Below are 21,222 nucleotides of genomic sequence, written 5' to 3'. Positions count from 1 at the left end.
TAATCCAGTTTTGCAGAATAGCACCCTGTAAGAAATGAAGAGGAAGAAGAAGAGTTTGGATGTATACCTTGCTTTTCTCAACTGTAAGGAAGCATTCTTTGTAACCTGAAAACTTGCTTACTACACTGGCAGGTCTTCATAAAGGTATTGCTTTAGTGATTTTGTGATTTTGTAGAGAACCTGAGTTCATTGACACATCTTTACCACTAGAGGGGACCCATGTGCCACAATGTTTGCAGAATTCCATTGAGCATCCTTTCTTCCTCCTTCCTGGTATAACAAATGGAACTGCACCAGGTTACTCATTCCTTTCTCATCCTTTGAATCTCTTTGTTTTGTGTACTTTGCATCCTATTACTTGAATCATATGATGGCTATTTCTGTGCAAAAGTAAATTTTGTTTTGTGATATGAACAAATTGCCACTCATTTACTTACTTCGCTTCTGTCCATATTATGCCCCATTTTCACTCACTTAAGCTGGGTGTGAGCTAAAGAAATGAAAAAAGAGTAATGGCCAAATTTCATTCAACTACATAGAATATTTAATTCCAGAGAATTAAAGGATCTGATAAAATATCCTGATGATGCCCAGTTCTACATATTCTACAATTTCCTGGTAATTCAGTTGAGGTCCTGAATCATTGCTTGTCTCATGTAGCTAAATGACTAAGAGAAAAATGAGGCAAGTAATTCTAGTTGGGAAGACTGAGATCTCAAAGGAAATTGTGCTTCCCACCTTCAGAGGGGTTTAGCTGACCCTTGTTGATTTGGTTAAGAGTCTAGAGGTTATAATGGATCCAGTGTTACTGCTGGCAAAGCAAGTTATTGCAGCTGCAAAAAACTAAAACAAAAAGCACCTTTTCCCAGCTTTTCCCAGTCTAGAAGATGGCCCTGTCCCATGGATTGTATTGTTTTACTCTGTGTAATCCACCTTGAGTCTTTGGGCATTTTCACAGTGTTATTGTTGGCTCTGGCCCCAAACTGCTTTGGGTTATCCTCTTCAGTTCATTTTTGCCTCACATTTTTTTCAGGGGGAGTCATTCTTTTGGCATCACTTTTATTCCAGTCTTTTTCTAAAACCAGTGTTGGATTGTGTTGGATCTCATGTGTAATGTTGCCTGCACTTTTGTTTGTTTCCTCTTCTACCCACTTCCACCCTACTTTTGCTGACTGAACTCTCGAACAACCTCTCCCTGCCCTCCCCCCCTCCACTGGAAATCTCCCTTTCAAAATGTTGGTTTTAATTTTTTTACAAGTTTCTGATTTTTTTTAAAAAAAACTTACCCTATATGCATTCACTGCTATATTGGTATATTGTTATAAGATCATTGCTCTTCCATGGCTATCTTCATATGCCACAATCTCATCCCCCTGTCATGGAAAGAAGTATTTTTTCATTTTTTTGCGTAGGCATCAGAATTGTTCTTTATAAATGCATGTCAATATGTGTTATGACTCTGTGCCTCTTCATAAGACTCTTCCCACACACAAAAACATCATCATCATCATCATCATCATCATCATCATCATCATCATCATCATCATCATCATCATCATCATCATTATTATTATTATTATTGGTAGATTTCACAGCTGCCAGATCTTTAGCTGGTTGTTGGCCTTCCATTGCAATTCGAGCCTCATGCAGAGGCCTAGGAAGTTGTAATGTATCGGCGTAGTATTTGTGCGGATCCCAGCAGGGCTGCCGTCTGAATTTGACAGATGTTAATTTTGTCAATTCAAAGATGTTTCAAGTGCTGCCTTAGTGTTTTCGGAATGGCGCCCAGCGTGCCGATTACCACTAGGACGACCTCAGCTGGTTTGTGTCATAGACGCTGAAGCTTTTGAAACTCCTCTCATTTTCAAAAGCAGTTTCCCATTTGGCAAAGAGAGATTGATAAATACAAAGGCCCACTTGACTATGTGTAACTAGTTGTATAGAGCTTTAGATTTTGGCTTCTATTTATACTAGTTGCTTGTTGCTTGTGTTGCTTGTTGATATTTTCATCCACAACAAGACTGTTCTGTCACAAGCTGGCACTTCTCAAATGACCTCATGTTAGTTTTTGCGCGTTACTTCAATGTCCAAGTATTGTTTGTTGGCCTGGGCATGGTTTTCAGATCTCTGAAGCTTGTTTACTTTCTTTCATTGAAGGGGCATAGTTCAGTAGTAGAGCACATGACTTGCCTGCCAAAGGGCCCAGTTTTACCCCTCCAGCATCTGCAGTTACAATGGATCTTGGATAGCATTTACAGGAAAATACCTCTGCTGCTTGTGTTATGTGAAGTGGTGGGAAGTCTCTTCCTTTTAGAGTGAGGCAATGGGGAGACTTTGATTGCCTATGCATACGGAAGTCAGCCTTTGCAAGAAATTCGCAGGAAAGCAAATAAAGTTTAACAATTTCCATTAAGAGATAATAGGGGAACACAAGCACACAATAAAATCAATGAAACAGAACATACACACAGTCCTAGCAGTTGTGAGGACCTAGGTCTGGAACAGATAAGGAAATTGGAAAAGTAAATGTTACAGTCATCTGACCTTGGAGTGGAATGGTCCAATGAACAGAACTGAGCAACCCATCCTTAGCTCTGGGAAAGAGAAGAAGGTGACTATGTTTGGAAGTATTGGTACCAGACTGAACCCTCTATAAACTGGGTCTGCAATTCTGGGTTAATGGGCTTAATGTTTCCAAACTGGTGATTAATTTGGAACCTTATTTCTGGGAGAGATGGGAGATTCAGCAACGAAGCCCTTGTAGGAACATCCTGACTGTGGGGAATGAGAAGGGCTCAGTGCAGCAGTTGGACCCCCACTGCCCAGTGAGGGCAGCTGGCCATGGAGGCTAGTGGATGTTTCAGAGCCAGCGATGCTCTCCTGAGAGTATGGCGAGTTAGCCCTGCATTAGGGTAAAAGGGCCAAAGGTCAGAGTAGAGGCAGGGATCCAGCTCATGGGGATGACTGCAAGATGGGGGACTCACGACTCAAAACCTTGACACTATGACAAGCCATAACAGTGGCTAAGATTATGGCTTGTATGACAGAGTCAGGTCTGGAGAATCCATTCTGGAGGGCCTCCTCTTATGAGGCCCCTCAGCCATCAGGGTCCCACTCTCTTCCTGGCCAAGCAGAAGGAATTGTTCCAGTGCTTCAAGCAGGATAAACCTGCCTGTTGAGCTGTCCGAGTGCAAAGACATGCTCAGTGGCCACCCCCAGAAGTTTTGGCAATAAGCTATGGCACTTAGCTGTGTATCCAAGGCCAGGGCAATACCTGCATTGTCCGCAGCCAGCTGAACAGGAACACCATCTTGGTATTCATTCAGTTAGGTTAGTGTTGATGCCACCATGTCACCAGCAGCGACAGAATGAGGGGGCTGGATTGCAATGTTAATGGCTTATGCATACAGCTTTTATTGATTGCTCTTGCCTTTCTTCAAGCAAGGTCTTTTTCATGCAGAAGGATGTAACTGCCATGATTTAACAAAAGTAAATTAGCAGCTTAATATGAATCATTTAATATGAATCACTCTAGACATTTTTCACATGTTGGTGAAAGCATTTCTTGGGCATGATACAAGGAATGGGTGGGACAGATTCGATCGGGTGGAATGGAACGTTGGGATCCTAAAAGTTCTTTCAGGACAAGGTGGACTTTCGATTGTGGAAATATGATCGGGATTCTCGATGGATTCCAGTGGATGGATACGGATTGGATGCAAGAACTTTTGTTCCTTCCTTCCTTCCTTCCTTCCTTCCTTCCTTCCTTCCTTCCTTCCAATCATTAATAAAAAAACTTGCACAATAATGCCAATACATTCAGAACCACACCACAAAAAATATTTTGCAATGGCCAAACTTGAAATAAAAAACTTTGGTGGATTTACTAAGGGAAGGAATTGCCTGTTAGTTTATCCCTTTATCACAAGAGCTTGGGGGAATGAAACTGATTTCAGGACATATGAAAGCTGGAGCTCTTGTTGAAAGAATGTAATGAACTTAGATACACACACACACACACACACACACACACACACACACTCACACACATGAAAGTAAATAATGTCAACAGCTAATAAGGATTTGTTGCAACAAGAACTGAAGTGGTAGGCAATGAGGTTTTCCTTCTTTTTGTTGTTATTGGCCTACCATATTAGTATTATGTCTGTGAGAAAATGGGCTTACAAGCCCCATTCCTTTGGGCTCTCGGAATTACTAGAGGTCCCTTGCTATTCCCGTTCTCTACCTGCAACGCCATTACCTTGGCTTCTCCCCATACTCCCAGTTTTCTACTTATCTCTCTGGGTCATAACTGCTATTACCAACAAATCTACAAGAGTATCTTCTGTGGAAGGATCTGTACAGTGTTGATGTTCAAAGGATACATCTAGCTGTCTTATCTCCCACTTTGCTCATTCTAGCACAGGAACAATCTATCACACTTCTGCAATTTTGCCCTTTCAGAATGCCATGCTCACTTATGGCTCCTCACCTTTGAGAACCCTGACTGAATCAGGCAAGGTATAGGCACAGAGATCAGGCTTTTAAAGTATAAGAAAGTTTAATAAACAAAAAGTGCAAACACAATCAGTACAAGCATCAGGCTGAACAACCTTACAAACTAAAGGTAAAAATATGCAGTTTTCTAAACCCTAGCTCTAAACGTACCTCAGGAACAAGATCCACCAGACCACGGCTACACAACCAGGAAAACCCACCACAACCAGTACCTCCGTGATGTTGTTGCTAGGACAGGTTATTCTCTTCAAGTTACAACAGTTTGAAAGTCCTCTATTACCTCTGTTCTGTGGGCTTAAGTGTTTCTCTTCTTTGTCCCTTGACACATGGTCAAGATGGAGTTAGCCCTTCATGGCTTGAAGAGTCCAACAACATAGAGCCAGATGCTGTGGTTTCTGGGGTGGAGGCCGGGTCTGTCCCCTCTTGAGATTATTCCTTTCTTCCTAAGACAATATAGCCTTTTGGCTTTCCCAGTCTCTGTCCTTTGATGTGACATAAATTATTAGATGGCAAACTTTTTGTTCCACTCCAGTCATGTCTATCTGCATAGCTGTAGTGTTCTGTGCTTGGGAGAACAATGACTCATCTTCTGGGAGTTTTCTCTTGCAACACAGTTATCAGCATTGCAGCCCCTGGAACATGCATGCAGTCCTACTTATGGAAATATTTAGGTGAATTTGAAGGTGGAAGGCATTATGTATGATCTTGAATACTCACTCTCCCTCCATGTGTCCACCTAGCATATTTTAATTATTTTAGACAACAGGAAAAAATGTTTTATTTTCTCATGTTTTTACGGAACTTTCAAAGGTTATCTGCTTTTTATGCAGAGACTGTTCTGCTGCTGAGTTTAGTTTAACTGCTTCAATTTTTACTTTACTGTTTTAATCAGGAGAAACTGGTTTTGGAAATGTTTGCTTGAAAGGAAGGACGAACAAGTCTGTATTTCTCTGAAACCACTGTTTGAAGAAAGGCCGTCCCAGATTTTTCTTTTGCATGCCTGAAGCCGGGCCAGTGAACAATGTAAAATTTTCTTTGTAATTCATTAATAACTTTATCCAGTAAATAACTGAATTTTATCCAGTAAATAGCTCAATTGAGTCTGTTCCTTACCATCAAATTTGAAGAGGCATTTGCGAGATCAAAAATCTAGAACAGATAACTTAAATGCATATTCAGATGTATAGCCTCGTTTTTTCAGCAATGATTACAGAAAACCTGAGGGCATTATCTGACAATATCATCAAGTATCTTCTATCATTGTTCCTTTTGCTTAATTTTGTACAACAGAGACATTCTCTTTACTATTTTACACACATTGCAAAAGCACTTTTATCTAAGTGCTAAATAAGTACTATGTGTTCCTAATAAATGCATTAATAAAGAAGGTTCAGACACACAAACATAATAGGCATGTTTGCAGGCTTTCTGGGGAAAAAATTAGGCGATGTAAAAATTGAACACGATACAGTAAAATAGCTCATAAGACCAAGGCCATTTTAGTTTGTATTAACAGTGTAAATACAATTATTGCTCAGTACTTGAAAATCATAACCCAGTCCTGGAAAGATCACATTTAGAGTACAACAATCAGTTTAAATTCTTTGTTGACAAGTCTGTGGGAATACAGGCGAGGTATCAGAATGATTTGCCATCTCCAGAAGATTTAGAAGTAGAGAAGGAACACATAAATAATTTAATTTAAAGACAATAATACATTTAGAAACCAAATCTCACAAGCATTGAAAGAATGAACAAGATTTAGAACAGAGAAAATAGAAGGGGCAGTATGTTGACCCTGTATACATTTAGAAGATAGGTAGCAATTGCTCATGCTAGCCAGTAAACACTAACAGCAACAAATGTAAACAGGAAAGTAAATTTAGGCTGAAAAATGGGAATGCAGCCATTATGGAGCATCTCCGGCATCACCCTTGCCTATGGTGGACCACAGTCACAATCCTACTACAGGCACAGGTGGCTCCCTGCTGGGTCAAGTAGGCAGGAGGTTCCCTGGTGCAATTCTCTGTATGTATAGGTATTAGGACCAGTTCCAATGGGGTGGGGGTGGGGACAGCCCCTGGGAAACTCAATGGGTTTCTACAGTCATTCAGAACCAACTGACGAATCCTGAAGACATTCTGTGCCATTCGTTTTTGCATGTCGTGGGTGGTACAAAGATGGTGTAATGTTGTCCCGGGGGTGGGGATTTCCCTCACATAACATGAGTCACAGTTTTTCAAAGTTGCCCCAGAGGAAACTGCCCCCACGCAGTCTAAAACGGCGGCTGAAGTCAGTATGTTGGGGGACTGACTGGGGAGAGGAGGAGGCCCAAAATAAAACAATTCGGAGATTGATGGGAAAGTCAGCCATTGCTTTAAGGATCTCAGCGAGGCTGGGTTGAGGAGAGGATGGGGGGAGATCATCTCTGAAGCGCGAGGCGGCTGCACAAGCAGGGGGCAAGGAGCCAAGGTCCCCCGAGGAACCTTCCGGGTTCCTCCTCCCGCCGCCGTGCCCAAAATGCCCTGATGGAGCTCGAGCTCCCCGCCCGGGGATCCCGCCGCAGCAGCAGGAGGCCGGCGTCCCGGCGCGCGCGTGGAGGAGCTCCTGCTGACTGACAGCCAGGCGATGCTCGGCGGCGGCGGCGGCGCAGGGCGCGGGGCGGCCCCTTAGGCTGGCACGGGCGCCCGTCTGTCCTCAAGGGCAGCGCTGGTGGCCCCGCTGCCCGGCGGCCGCGCTCGGCTCCAGGGGAGGCGCGGGCGGGCGGCGCGGCGGAGGGATGGGCTGCGCTCCCAGCATCCACGTCTCGCAGAGCGGCGTGATTTACTGCCGGGACTCGGACGAGTCCAACTCGCCCCACCAGACCGCCACCACCGTCTCGCAGGGCACCGCCGCCACCTTGCACGGCCTCTTCGTCAAGACCGACGCGGCCGACGCCATCCCTTCGGTGCTCGCCTACCAGAGCCGCCAGCCGCAGCAGCAGCCCACCTGCCCGGGGCATCAGCGTAGGCAGCCCGCCGGCCGAGGGGGCAGCAGGAGCGTGGGGCGCCACTGCTGCGGCGTCGAGGCGGAGACCCAGACCAGCCAGACCAGCATCAAGGTAAAGCCGGGACGGCGCGCAGTTTCCCCTGGCAAAGGCGGGGTGGCCTCTGAAGAGGGGTGGGGGGGTCTTCCTTCTCCTCGTCTCAAGAGGATCCCTTCATTGGGATCCTCACCTGTGGTCCTCAAGGGGCGTACCTTAGGTCAGGTCTTAACCAAGGGTAGTCCTTTGAAGAAGACCCTCCAGTTGAACCCATTCACTGGACCCTCAAGGCGACCCTTAGGAAATACCTCCCAGCCATTTGGGTCAATCTACCCCACCTCCTCACTATTTTTCCTGAAGAGGTCCAAGTGTGACAGCTCCTTCAAAGGTCCTCCCCCCCCCCAAGGTAGCCTTGGAGGCTTATTAAGGTGGAGAGGGCAATGAAGGAGAATGTGGGAAAGGCGGGGGGGGGGGGGCTGCTGCCTCTTCGTCTGGCTCCCAGGAGATGAGCAGCAAGGGGTGAGAGAGGAGGGGAAAGGCAACACCAATACCCCTCTGAATGTTTTGTCTCCCATATGGTGCTGTTGTGCTTGGCAAAGCTTGCTATGCTCCACAGAAGTGAATGGGGGATGGAGTGTGCAGCTGAAAAAAAGCTTTGACCAGTTTTGAACAGAGATGCTGCTGCAGATGCACATGGGATGCAGCTGAAAGGAACTGTTGCCATGGCACCCTGTGACTCACTCCTGCTTCGGGTCCCGCCTACTCTGGCCAGGCTCTGGTACATGCACATCGGTCACCACACTCACGTACGTTTGCAAACAGCAACAGCTCAGTTTGCTGCCAACCCTGTATATAGGAGGCAGCTCAGGGTCCTCGAGGTATCACTATACTGTATATAATCTCTCCAGTCAGTTCAGTCTTGAGAATGTGCCTTAGATAGGCCTATTGTCCTTGAATATAGATTTCCAAGTTGTGGTGAGAAAAATACTGTTATTGTAAAGTTGCATTCCAAAAGAACAAAAGCATGAACTAATTGAAGCATTTTCATGAATGAATGTTGATGGCATAGTGTCTATTATGGAAGCCACTATGCCATAGTGATTAGAGCGTAGATATGATCTTTTGCCAAAATGGTCTTTTGCCATATGGCGTGAGTGAGCAGAAAGGACAAACTGGTGGTGCCACCAATAGTTCAGGAGACAATTGTGCTTATTTGCTTAACTTACAGTGCTATCTATCAGTATGAAACCATTAATTAGACAGATGTTTAGAGCCATATGCCTGATAAAGTAAGGCTATCATGGAACAACTTATTATTTTTCCAATGCAGGTTGGACCATATGATACAGTTGTTTCTTTTTCAATCAGCCCTGTGGCGCAAATTAAGGGAAGGCAGTAATTAGTTGTTTGAAAAGAAATTATAAGATGCAGGAATGCCTTATGAAAATGCCACCCTCCACTCACACGTTCTATGCAGAGGCTAAAGGTAATTGCATCAGACTGATGGTCCTTCTCAGGCTGACAACAGGGATGTTTATTATTATTATTTATTATTTGGATTTGTAGACTGCCCAATCCCCGAAGGGCTCTGGGCGGTGTATTTATTTATGTTCTTTGGCTCCTTTAAGAATGCTACAATGTTCTTTGGCTCCTTTAAGAATGCTACAAGTAAATTCACAGCTGGGATACTGTGTGGTTTCCGGGCTGTATGGCTGTGTTCTAGCAGCATTCTCTTCTGACGTTTCGCCTGCATCTGTGGCTGGCATCTTCAGAGAGATGCCAGCCACAGATCTAGCTATCAGAAAAAAATACTACTAGAATTCTAACCATACAACCAGAAATCTACAGTACTAATCGATTCGACCATGAAAGCCTTCGACAATACATTAAATTCACAGCTGTTCATTACCTATTCATTTCTATCCTGACTTTCCTTCTGAGGGTGGCATGCATTGCTTCTGTTCCTTTCTTTTATCCTCACATCTGTTCTGTGTACTTGGTTAGGCTGAGAGATGGTGACTTGCCGAGGGGCTTCCAATGAGCTTCATGTCAGAGCTTATGAGGCCTTCCTTGTGTCCCAATGGCACAGAAAAACCATTGTCTCCCCCCCCCCCCCAAATAGACTACCTGGATTCAACCCTAGATATCACAGAGTAGTGAAAACAAAAATAAACACCAAAGCACAACCTATAAATTATAAATCTTGAAGATATTCAGTAAACAGCAATTAAACAGATTTAAAACAAAATAAACCAAACGAACTTCAAAAACATTATAAGAATGCAACATGTTTCATATGTATACATTTCTTGACTGGGGGGAAATATTCTAATAAATAGTGACATTATAAATAGGACACAAAGCACCTGATCTGATGTAAATATGGAAATATGTTTATAGTAACATTGTCCTCTGTTCAATTAGTGCTTTATGAAACTATACTATCATATTGAATCCAGAGAAATCCTAAACTGGTTTGTCATTGATATCAGAGCAATGCTGGTATAGCAAGTCGTTATGCTGTGCTTTCCCTGAAGAGAAAAGGAATTCCAGAGACCCAACCCAGGGAGCTGTAAGCATAACAGCTGTTCTGGAATCCATAGCAACACTGCTGACACCTACCAATTGTGGAGTAGCATGTTGATGACACTTCCACCTCAACCATATATGGAAACATGCAGCCCAAAAATGCTGATGCTGGCACACCTACCTGACTGTGCCCTCTCCACACCTACACAAACAGCTCAACAAGGAAGAGAACAAAGGAAACAGAAAGGACTATGGTCCTCCCTGCAGGAATCCTGTAACTACCACATTCCTGGCAGCACTGCAGATAGAAATTTGAACCCCCTACTGCAATCACATAACCTTGTGATAGATAGACACAGAGGAAAAACCTATGGCCACTTTAAACATATAACCCAGACACTTCAAAGTCTATTTGGGGGAGGAAACTGCTGCACCAGGATTCAAGTCCTAGGGGATGGGGTGTGTGTGTTGGGAATAATGCCTTAAGGAGCGACTCTTCCAAAGAAGAAGAAGAGTTGGTTTTTATACCTCATGTTTCTCTCCTGTAAGGAGTCTCAAAGTGGCTTACAAACTCCTTTCCTTCCTCTTTCACAACAGATACTTATTGAGGTCTGAGAGAGTTCTGAGAAAACTGTGACTAGCTCAAGGTCATCCAGAAGACTTCATGTGTAGGAGTGGGGAAATAAATCCAGTTCACCAAATTAGAATCTTCGCTCATGTGGAAGAGTGGGGAATCAGCTGTGGTCCTCCAGAGTCCATCACTCTTAACCGCTACACCCAGGGGTGGGATTCAAATAGTTTAACAACTGGTTGTTTACAAGCACCATTTTAACAATTGGTTCTGCCAAAGTAGTGTGAACCTGCTGAATCCCACCACTGACTACACCATGCTGGGGTTATAAGTAATTGGAGAACATATAACACATTCACAGAAGGAATTCCTGTCACCTCCCCAATAGCTCATTGGAGAAAAGCAGAGGTGTATGGGGGGAAAAATGGCATCTGGGGACAATTCTGGAGATGGCAGTTGTAGAGTTGTAGATCACTCCAGTCTTTACTGAACTGCAAATCATGAAGAGGTCCATTGAACTGGTTTCAAAATCCTTCAGCCTGGGCTGCTGCAAACTGCTCCCGGGGCTCATAGAGAGATAACCTGAGCTGTTTCTAGCACTGCATTCATGCGAGTCAGGTGGTCTTGATGGGCGGAAGGGTATTCAGGGGCGAGGCTGGAACAAGTGAGCAAACTAGCAGAAACGGCACCAGTCATGTTCTCAAAACTCTCTGTTGAGTCACCACCTGCACAGATGCTAAATACAAACATGTGCAGCTATGGCAGACAGCACAGATGACATCATGCTGGCCACAACAATGCACATGGGGCCCCTGCAGCATCTATACTCCATTTGCCAGGGAACTCCCCTGAGGTGCATTCTGTCGCCATCCAAATGACACTTCCTGATCCCATGACAAAGTGCTCTGCGACTGCCATCTGCTGTTGCTGCTTCATAGGGCCCCAAACCTACAAGGCCTTTGCAGCTGATCCACAGAGCACAGCAGGGGACCTTCCAGGCACCCCAAACCACAATTGTGCCCTATCCCACATCTGGGGGTTGCTCTGGCAAAAGAGTGTGCTAACAGCCCAGTGTGGGGCTGCCACCACCCCTGGCATAGGGCATAGTGCTGGATGGATCTGGCTTGGTTGTCCCAATACCTTGGAGTGTGGGAGCCAGCATTGTTGAGGTGGCACCCAGGCTTATGCAAAGAAGACAAGGGAGATAGGTACAGATTTTTAGGATGGAGCAGCTGGATTACTGCTGCCCCTGCTCACCTGTCAATCATGTTGAGCAGGGGCATGGTGAGCATGGTTACCCTTACCATGGTTACCCAATCATGGTTGATCCTTCAGGGGTGGAGTACATGTGAGGGTTCTAAAATGAGGCACATTAGCTGCATGGCATGGACTTGGTTCTCTCCCCAGGGCCAGGTATTATAGCTAAGCGTTACCTCAGTGGTGCTAAGTGTCATTTCTGGCTGCTCCTGCTACCAGAGTATAGTGCTGTCCACTCTAAATGTACATGGAAGAGGCCTCTGAGACAAAGTACCATACCATGCCCCCTGCCTACCAAACTGTGGGCTGTCCTGGCTGGGATTGGTGTAGTGCTAGGGGGCTGTGATGAGAGATGGGGTTGGCTGCCACTGTAATTGTCATCCTGTTCTCCGCCTGGGCTTTTGGGTGGACTGCACCGGGTTGGGGGGCTTAGCCTGTCATGTTGTATGAGCACCTGTGGCCTATGCTATGATTTTTGATGGCATAACTTTTTGCCAGTTTTTGTGGGGGGTGGGGAGGTATTTCTGGGCTGGGGTAGGTTCAGAAGTTCTGGGTTCATCCCTTTCCCCACCAGATTGCCATGCTGGCACCTAAGAACATAAGAACATAAGAACATAAGAACTAGTCTGCTGGATCAGACCAGAGTCCATCTAGTCCAGCATTCTGCTTCTCGCAATGGTCCACCAGGTGCCTTTGGGAGCTCACATGCAGGATGTGAAAGCAATGGCCTTCTGCTGCTGCTGCTCCTGAGCACCTGGTCTGCTAAGGCATTTGCAATCTGAGATCAAGGAGGATCAAGATTGATCCTGGCCAAAGCGCTGCACCGCTGGGGTGTTCTGCTGCTGTATCTCAGAGATATGCGAGTGGAATGCCTCACTGCCCCCTGTGCACTTTTCTCCACCCCTTTTCCCCCAACTTGCTCTGGAAATAATTTTGGTCTGATTTAATTCCTTTACAGAGCAGTAGGTCAGGAACAGGTTCACTTAAGTGCACCCACCAATACATTTACTTCTATGTTTCCTTTTTGCCATTAAAGTTGCTTGCTCTGTGTATTCTGCTATGTACAATTAATCACTGCAGTTTTTCCTAAGTAACCTTGCTTTCTTCCAGAAACTTTCCTTGACAACAAGTGTGCTATCCTCACTTCGAAATCCATTACTTGGGTTATGAGTGTTCCTTTCAGTGCTACTTTGGGAATTACCTGAAAAAAAACATTTTTAATGGTGTCAATAAAAATATCAGAAACTGTACTAAAATATTTATATTTGTATTAGATATGCATAGCAGGTTCTGAGGAAGCAGTTTTGTCCAAGACCAAGGAAGCAGTTTTGTCCGAGTTTTCTTTTTTTGCTTGTAAACTACAAGATTTTTAAAATCATAAACAGGATTTCAGAAACTGATCATTCATATACATCTGACATAAGTAGCATAGAAAATGCAATTTACAAGATAGTAATTAGCATCTCTCTTTGAAAAGTCTTCATAAAATTTTAATAACAATGCTTGCAGATTCACTTCATCATAGAGGAGAAACATAAGCAGAAGAAGATGTTGGATCCAGTGGCAGACCTTTGCTGATGGAAGGGGAAGGGATTTTCGCTACCTTCTCCCTTCTTCTGCAGATCCCCAGCCCTCCCTGTATGCTGTTCCTGTCCCCCAGAAACAGCATTTTGGGGAACATTTCAGGCTGCATTGGGATGGGAGAGGCTACTGATTGAAATCCCATTTGTCAGTGAAATCACCTCTGAATCCAGCCAGTGCTTTTAGGGGTCTACCTAACTTTAAATAAGACAGGCTCATTCCGCACATGCAGAATAATCCACTTTCAAACTGCTTTCAGTGCTCTTTGAAGCTGTGCGGAATAGCAAAATCCACTTGCAAACAGTTGTGAAAGTGGTTTGAAAACGCATTATTTTGCATGTGCGGAAGGGGCCTCAGTTTCCAGATTTGGGTTGGGAAATTCCTGGAGATTTGGGAGTTGAACTTAGAGAAGACAGAGTTTGGAGAGGGGAGAACCTCTGTCAAGTATAATACTGCAGAGTCTAGACTCCAAAGCAGCCATTTTCTCCATGGAAATTGTTCTCTGTAGTCAACTGTAGGGATCTCTGGGCTCTTCCTGGAGATTGGCATATATGGTTCCCATGTAAACCTCTTTGCTCTTTAGTATTTTATTATAGTGCCGGCCTCTCCTTTTAATTGTGGGATTTTGTACAAACTAAGGAAGTTTCTGTTTGATCCATTTAGCGAGATTTGTCTTGATGCCTCTCACGATGTAACTAAATGTGATCTGCTATTTTTGAAGCTTTATCCTTAGCTGGTTGCATGGTCTAGTAGTTCCACATGGAAATAACCTACTGCTTTAATAGTATCTGAAATATTAATTGCTAATTAGTTTTATTTGTCCTTAGGTTACATATAGACTGGGGGTTGACTGTGTTGATCCGTGTTAATTATGGCCATGTGATGAAGTTTGAATATGATTCTGATAAATGCTTTGAGTAGAAGACTCTTTTGTTTATACAACAGGGACTATCCAGTTTCTGTAACACCTCTCCCTAGATGCATCCTCTGTGATTATTGCTCACCATTTCAGAGTCCTTCAAGCCACTCAGCTGGCTTTCTGGGAAATGCAAGGAGCTACAGTAAGAAGGGGATGGAAAAGCACTTCTGCATGAGTGAAATTCCTTCCATTGTTTTTTGTATCCAAACCATAGTAAACATAACTCTTGGAGATCAAATCCAAATCCCCTGGTGTAGTTTTAATTTTATTTTGATCGTAACACACAAGAGCTCAATTACAGGAGCAAAGGATAAAGGGAAAGAGGGCATCACTCTCTTTTGCCTCTTTCAAGCTTAACTTAGAATCCATCATCAATGAAGGAATGTTTTGTATTAATTCGATATATCTCTAAAATAATTTCCACAGTCAAAAGCATAAAGTCACTTCAAATAATACACTTCAAATAATACAGTGGTTACAGGGTGTAAAAAGAACTGTCTGAGTCTCATGGCACAGAGGGGTCAGCTGCAGTATTGCAGTCAAAGCTTTGCTCATGATGGAAGTCAGTTTCAGGTAGCCGGATCAAGGTTGACTCAGCCGTCCATCCTTCCAAGGTTCAATAAAATATGTACTCATATTGCTGGGGTAAAGTGTAGACTATTGGGGAAGGCAATGGAAACCACCTGTAAACATAGTCTGCCTAGTAAACATTGTGATGTGATGTCATTCCATGAACAGTAATGACCTATTGCGCCCACAGAGGACTGACTACCTTTACCTTTTAAAAGAATTGACCAGTGATAGTATCCATACCTCCTCTTGCATTACTGACAATATTAATTTCTTTCTGTAGGTTATTAGATAATTTACTTTTACAGTTTGCCTTCTATGTTCAATTCTGTGTACAATGTACAATGGAGAGGTGTCCATTTGCTTCTTTCTCTCCCTTTTATGGTCAGCTTTCACTACATTTTAGTAATAGCAAGCATATGCACAGCAATGCTGTGGAAAGATATTGAAGTCCTGGAGGTAAACAAAGGTGCCCTAAGAGATGGGTAGCACAGTCTGAAGGCTTCGACAGACAGGGACAGCTCTACAGCCATGCTGTTTCTAGAGAGCTTCTAGGTGGTGCAGGAAGGCAGAACAAAACAGAATCCCCAGCTGCCTGAAAGCCCTCCACAGGGTTAAATGGAGTTACGTCGCCCTTTTGGGCGGCATAAGTCCAAGGCAAGTGCCAGAGCATTCTGAACTCAAAAGCCTGGGGAAGCTAATTAAAGTCAGCTTCACCCTCAGGAATGCCCCCAGTTCATCCCTAATTGTGACAACAGTCAGGTTTAGTTAGCATGGCTTGACAGGGTGCAGGATCTTTCACGTTGGGTGCCACAGAGTTTTCTATTCTGAAAAATGTATATTTATCTTAAAATTTTAACTTAGCCAATTTATATAAATTCAAATACACTTACAGACAATGGGCAGATCTGAATTTATAAGCATTAAATTAACTGGCATGCAAAAGTGTAGAGTTTTCTTTCTGTACCTGTAACCCCCCAGTATAGCTTTTTGGAGAATACCTTACTGTTTAGCCAGCATATCATGACTGGTATGGATTTTTTTTTACCCTTAAAAAGGACAATACATCCCAATAATGCTGGTAATTTTTCACCCTGAGATGTCTAGATAATATTATAATGCATTTCTAGTAAGTTCTACCTCCTCCTTGAATTTAATAGCCCTCAATACAATTCTGTGTTCTTTTTTCTATCACTTCATGTCAGCTATGAAAAAAAGAGCACATCATTAGAGCTCTCTTACAAATACTGGCTTTCTATTTCAGTTTTTTGCCTTAAATTGCTTGCAATTTAGTCTAGATGTTCCTCACATTCTAAATTCCTTTGTATTTTAGACAGGCTTTTAATATATGGAGATGCATACTTCAGCACAGGTAGGGAACAACACAAAGTCGCACAAATGTTAAGAGAAAAAAGCCTAGATTTTTTTTCATTTAATAGCAGACTATACTTTGTCTCAGAAAAATATGTTAGTATGGTTTGTTGAGGTCCAGCAGTTGAGAAAATTGTATGCTTCCGCATGAGAATATTGTTCTGAATGAATATGAGAATTATCATTTATTTTTACGTGCTGCATTTGTCTAAACTATCATTTTGCTCATTATTGAACATGGCAGGTTGATACCAGAGCATTTATAGTTCATTTAATTACTATCACCAATATATTTGCAAACTGCAGGGCTAGGTAGGCACTAGAACCCAGACTAGGACTAGGTAAGCAGAGCATTCTACAAAAAGAAGGTCCGGCACGTTTAGTTCTGTGGCAGAGGAATATACAACCATACTGATATCTTTGTGAGTCTTTGGTTTGCTTTAGTACTTACAAATAGAGCTGGATGAGGCTCGTCTTTCTGACAGGGGAACTTTATTGCTGCTATAGCTGGGATTAAAAAAATGTAGTGTGGTTGAATGTCTTCCCATCATCTTCAGTGGTGAGTCACTATTTACCACTATGTAGCTTTCATGACCTCTGGTAATCTTGAAGGAAGAATTCCTATGTCTTCTTCATAAGAAGTTCTCAGAATCTGCTTCTGTGTGCACAGTCTGGGTTACGCAAAGATTCAAGAGAATTTATTTTTAAGGTAGAAGCTTCTAGGGTTAAACTACACATATAGTTTAACCTGTGTGTTAAAAATCTGTCCCAGTTGCATAGAAACTGGAGGCAGAGGGACCATTTTTAATACTGAAAGAGTCTCCATCCACCAGTAACTGAGCTCCTACACAGAAAGTGTGCTTGGTTGACAAAAAAATTGGATGAGTCTGCAGGGGGTGATTCTATGCTTCTCAGTGATGTCTATAATCAAAATCAGGTCTTGCCCATGGCCTTCTTTCAATGAGATTCAGGTAGATTAACGTCTAAATACACTTCAGTTCTGCCCTTAAATATTCAGAAGTTTAAAAAAAGGCATCATATGTGCCTGTGGTACACTTGATATTACAAACACTCTCTGGACAAGAACTTAGGCACAAAATGTAGTATGTTCACTGCCCTGTTGATTGCAGTCTTGAAGGAAGCTGTGTGAAACTGGCTATAAATATATAACAAGAAGGCAATTACTGCACATAAAACTGGTCATCTGGAAAAAATCATAGCCAAAGTTGTGCCCACATGAGCCATCCCTGTGATATTTTGTTGTCTTTAGAGGAAGGAGAAGTAAATGTCTTAAGATCCTGAACCTTGTAAGATTTATGAAGAACCATTTACAAAGTTGTTCACTGTGTCCAATTAGCTTATATTGTAAGCATGCTTCTATGAATCAGTTTTTTTTTGCTGAATAAGAGAGGCATGCCTGGATGGTCAAGGCCAGTCTGATCTTGTAAGATCTCAGAAGCTAAGTAGGATTGGCACCGGTTAATAATTAGACAGGAGATCATCAAGAAATACTTATAATAATAATTAGATGGGAGATCGTCAAGGAATACTAGGGTCCTGATGCTGGGGATGTCAATGGTAAACCACTGCTGTAGTCTGTTGCCTGGAAAACCCTACTGGGTTGCCATAAAACAGATGCAATTGGATGGCACTTAACTTAAAAGTACAATCACGTTCTTCCTTAGAGATCTTTTTTTTTAAAAAAAAAAACCCACACACATACACACAATGCCTGTACTGCTACAAACTGTCTTGTTACAACTTAACAACAAAGAAACAAACAAACTCCTGGATATTTCCCAGAATCAGTCCTGGTAAAATCAGGAGCAAAAAACACCCATCAACCCTTACAGTCACAGGATCATGCAAAGATACATGATACAGTTCAGCAGTTAACACAGTAAGAGGATCTGGCTCAGAGGAGTGTGTGCGTGGGAGTTCACCTGGGAACCATAGCTACTCTAAACTTCTTGGGGGAACAGCAAGATACGGATCTTAAAAATGAGCAAAGAAGATAGTGACCTTTTCTGCACAAATTGCTTACAGCATTTCAAGAACATTTTCAAACCCCACCCCCCAACCCCGCTTTAGAGGAGGAGGAGGAGGAGAGCTTATATTTATATCCCACCTTTCTCTCCTGTAAGGAAACTCAAGGTGGCTTACAAGCTCCTTTCCCTTTCTCTCCCCACAACAGACATCTTGTGAGGTAGGTGGGCCTGAGAGAGTTCTGAAAAACTGTGACAAGCCCAAGATCACCCAGCAGGAATGTAGGAGTGCAGAAAACCATCTGGTTCACCAGATAAGCCTCAGCCACTCAGGTGGAGGAGTGGAGAATCAAACCCGGTTCTCCAGATTAGAATCCACCTGTTAAGAACTACACCATGCTGGCTCTCTACCCCAATGTTTGCCCACACTCACCTACTCCAGACAGTTCACAGGGTGAGGGGGAAATGTCCAGGACAAAGCTGTACTCATTGGCAAATCTGCCCGGTCTGGTAGTGAAGCAAATTAAAAGTCGCACTAGAAGTGGTCTCACTTGCCACAGAAAGAATGGAAAATGAAAGCGGGGCTTGAGAAAATACATGCATACAAGAAATCTTTTCACCATGGATATTTGCCCTCACCACGCTGCAGACATCTTGTGCATAATCGGCCTGTGTTCAGTGGTCCTTTATACTATCTTATCATTTGTGAACTACCAATATATATGGACAAGCCTCTGTTTGAAACATTAAACATTAAAACAGCATTGGCTTTCTTTTTCTCACTTTCCCCAGCAAAGATATTTTATGTGATCAATTTCATTTTTAAAAAAGAGCACTGGAAATAGGGTATCATTTTAAAGAATATAAGTTGAACAAAATTTTGTAATGCAAGATCATTAAAGTATAGCTTTAAATTCCATACTAAATTTTAAATTCTGTTGTTTATCAGCTTGCCATTTCCTTTTGTCTCCCTAGATTCTGGGTGTCGGCATTAATTCTGTACAAAATGCCCATTACCAAAGCTTCGTGTTTCTAGAGGCATGGTGTTAGAGTGATTAAGTCCGTGTAACACATCTTGATATATTAGAATTATCTTTCTAGCTGGGCTAGGAGCCTGGTGGGGTGTTATGATTAATTTCAGAGTTCCTTGGACTACTGCTGTGACTTTGATTATGAGGAAGAGGGAGGTCATCTTGAATCCTCCACTGACACTAATTGAAGAGTATTGCATATGCCATCTCTTTTGTAAGAATAAAATTACGCTATTGTCAAGGGTAGGAAAAATTTCAAGCAATCATAGGATTCCATCTAAGGCCCATTCCTTATTTATCATTCACATTTTTACTCTTTAGGTGAGTGGAAAGCTACTAGAGTTTGGTTTATGGTGGCAGATGTTTCCTGTTGGTACAAAGGTTTTATTATACTGGTGTAACTTTCTTAATTTGGGGGCTGCTGGCTCATTACGGCACATAAGGCATTGTCCTGTTGGCTATTTCCAACCTCTGCCTGCTGGCCTGCCCCTGCAGCTGGTAAGCCTTCTCCTTAGTTTTTCTTCATATTGTGTTGTTTTTGTGGACCTTTGCAGGCAAGTCCCACTCCCCAGTTAAAGGCATAAGGTAGACTCTCAATAGATGGAAATAATCTTCAGCGTAAAGAAACCTTGGAACAGGAAGAGACTTAGGAGACAGCTAAAGAAAGATTGATAGGATTGTCAGAAATGGAGCAAGGGGGAATTGCGCCCGGGGCACATGTGCACCCTGCGCTGCTGCTGCGGCGCTGTCCACCCTGCCCCAGAACGCCACACCCCCTCCATGGCCCAGCCACGCCCTCTCCGCTGCTCTGCCCGGGCCCCATTGGCACTACGCCATTGGCTGCTCTGCCTGGGCCCCACCAGGCCCCATTGGCGCTACGCCATTGAGGATTGTTCATCCAGAAGGATATTAGACTAGTCAGTGAGCTAGTTGTACCGGTGCCTCACTGGGTAATGGATGGGCATGATCTGTACTGTGATCTGTACGATGCCTTCTCCAGTGCTTGCCTTATCAATAACTTATGCTCCCAGATAATGTATTAACCAGTTCCAAGTATCAAGCTAATCTTGTGATTTTTAAAAAATAAATCATGTTTTCATTGTTTGATTTACAGCCCCATGGGGGGGGGGGGGGCGCTGAATCCATCAGTGGGGATTTGCCCTCCCTGCAGTCCTCACCAAAGGTGGCCTGCAGCATGGGAAGCTGCACCGGTGCCCCTGCTGGTGCAGTGGGGCAATCCAGGAGCATGGCTGGGGGAGGAGCCTCCTAGCCATTGTCGCTGGTGCACCAGCGACTGGGACTGCATATTTATGTCACCAAAATGTGGCGTTGAGTCTGTTCGGCCCAATGGGGTCTTTCTGGGAGTGGGTAGGCTTTTTGGCATATTAAGACACCCCACCCCACCCCACCCCACCCGGTAGCGTCCTTGGGGGTGGTTGGCCGCCACAGCCGTGATGCTGCAACCAGGCTCCTTCCCCATTGAATGGGGTTGTTAATCACTTTGGTAGGCAATATGGCTTGCATTTACATGCTGTTTTTGTTTAGCAGGCTACAACTACAGAAATACAAATTGGGCCAATGAGACTAACACAAGATCCTATTCAGGTAAGATTTTGTTTCATTTAGCTACAGCTACGAAGTTCAATATCAAAGTTCAAATAACTACTAAAATCCTCCAGCTAAAGTAAAATAGACAAATCTATCGATACAAATACCAGTAAGTGCTCAGCATAAATATTCTTGATGCCTGAGTTAATGGAGGATTCATTTTTCTAGCAAATTAGGCTGTGAGGTTGCTGATGCTGTGTGTTTTAAGTCTGAATGCTTTTAAATTATTGTGTATTTTAATCTTTTTTAATATTGTCAAT

General features: G+C 43.4%; 1 protein-coding gene across 2 annotated transcripts in view; it reads left to right on the top strand.

The window, feature by feature from the left end:
• Nucleotides 1-6,850: 6,850 nt before the first annotated feature.
• The window catches only part of PDE8B (phosphodiesterase 8B), a 53,255-nt gene continuing 38,883 nt past the window's right edge, over nucleotides 6,851-21,222 (top strand). The window contains exons 1-2 of one of the 2 annotated variants that reach the window (XM_048504040.1): nucleotides 6,851-7,618; nucleotides 20,903-20,959. In XM_048504040.1, the coding sequence (XP_048359997.1) occupies nucleotides 7,298-7,618; nucleotides 20,903-20,959 (378 nt within the window). In that variant the 5' untranslated portion in view covers nucleotides 6,851-7,297. Of the gene's footprint in view, nucleotides 7,619-20,899; nucleotides 20,960-21,222 lie in introns of both variants that reach the window. The other variant, XM_048504039.1, reaches the window with a different exon arrangement.

Source organism: Sphaerodactylus townsendi, linkage group LG07 (genome assembly GCF_021028975.2).
Source record: "Sphaerodactylus townsendi isolate TG3544 linkage group LG07, MPM_Stown_v2.3, whole genome shotgun sequence".
Classification (NCBI taxonomy): Eukaryota; Metazoa; Chordata; class Lepidosauria; order Squamata; family Sphaerodactylidae; genus Sphaerodactylus; species Sphaerodactylus townsendi.
Note: the sequence above shows the minus strand (reverse complement) of the source record. Positions and strands in the feature narration are given on the sequence as shown.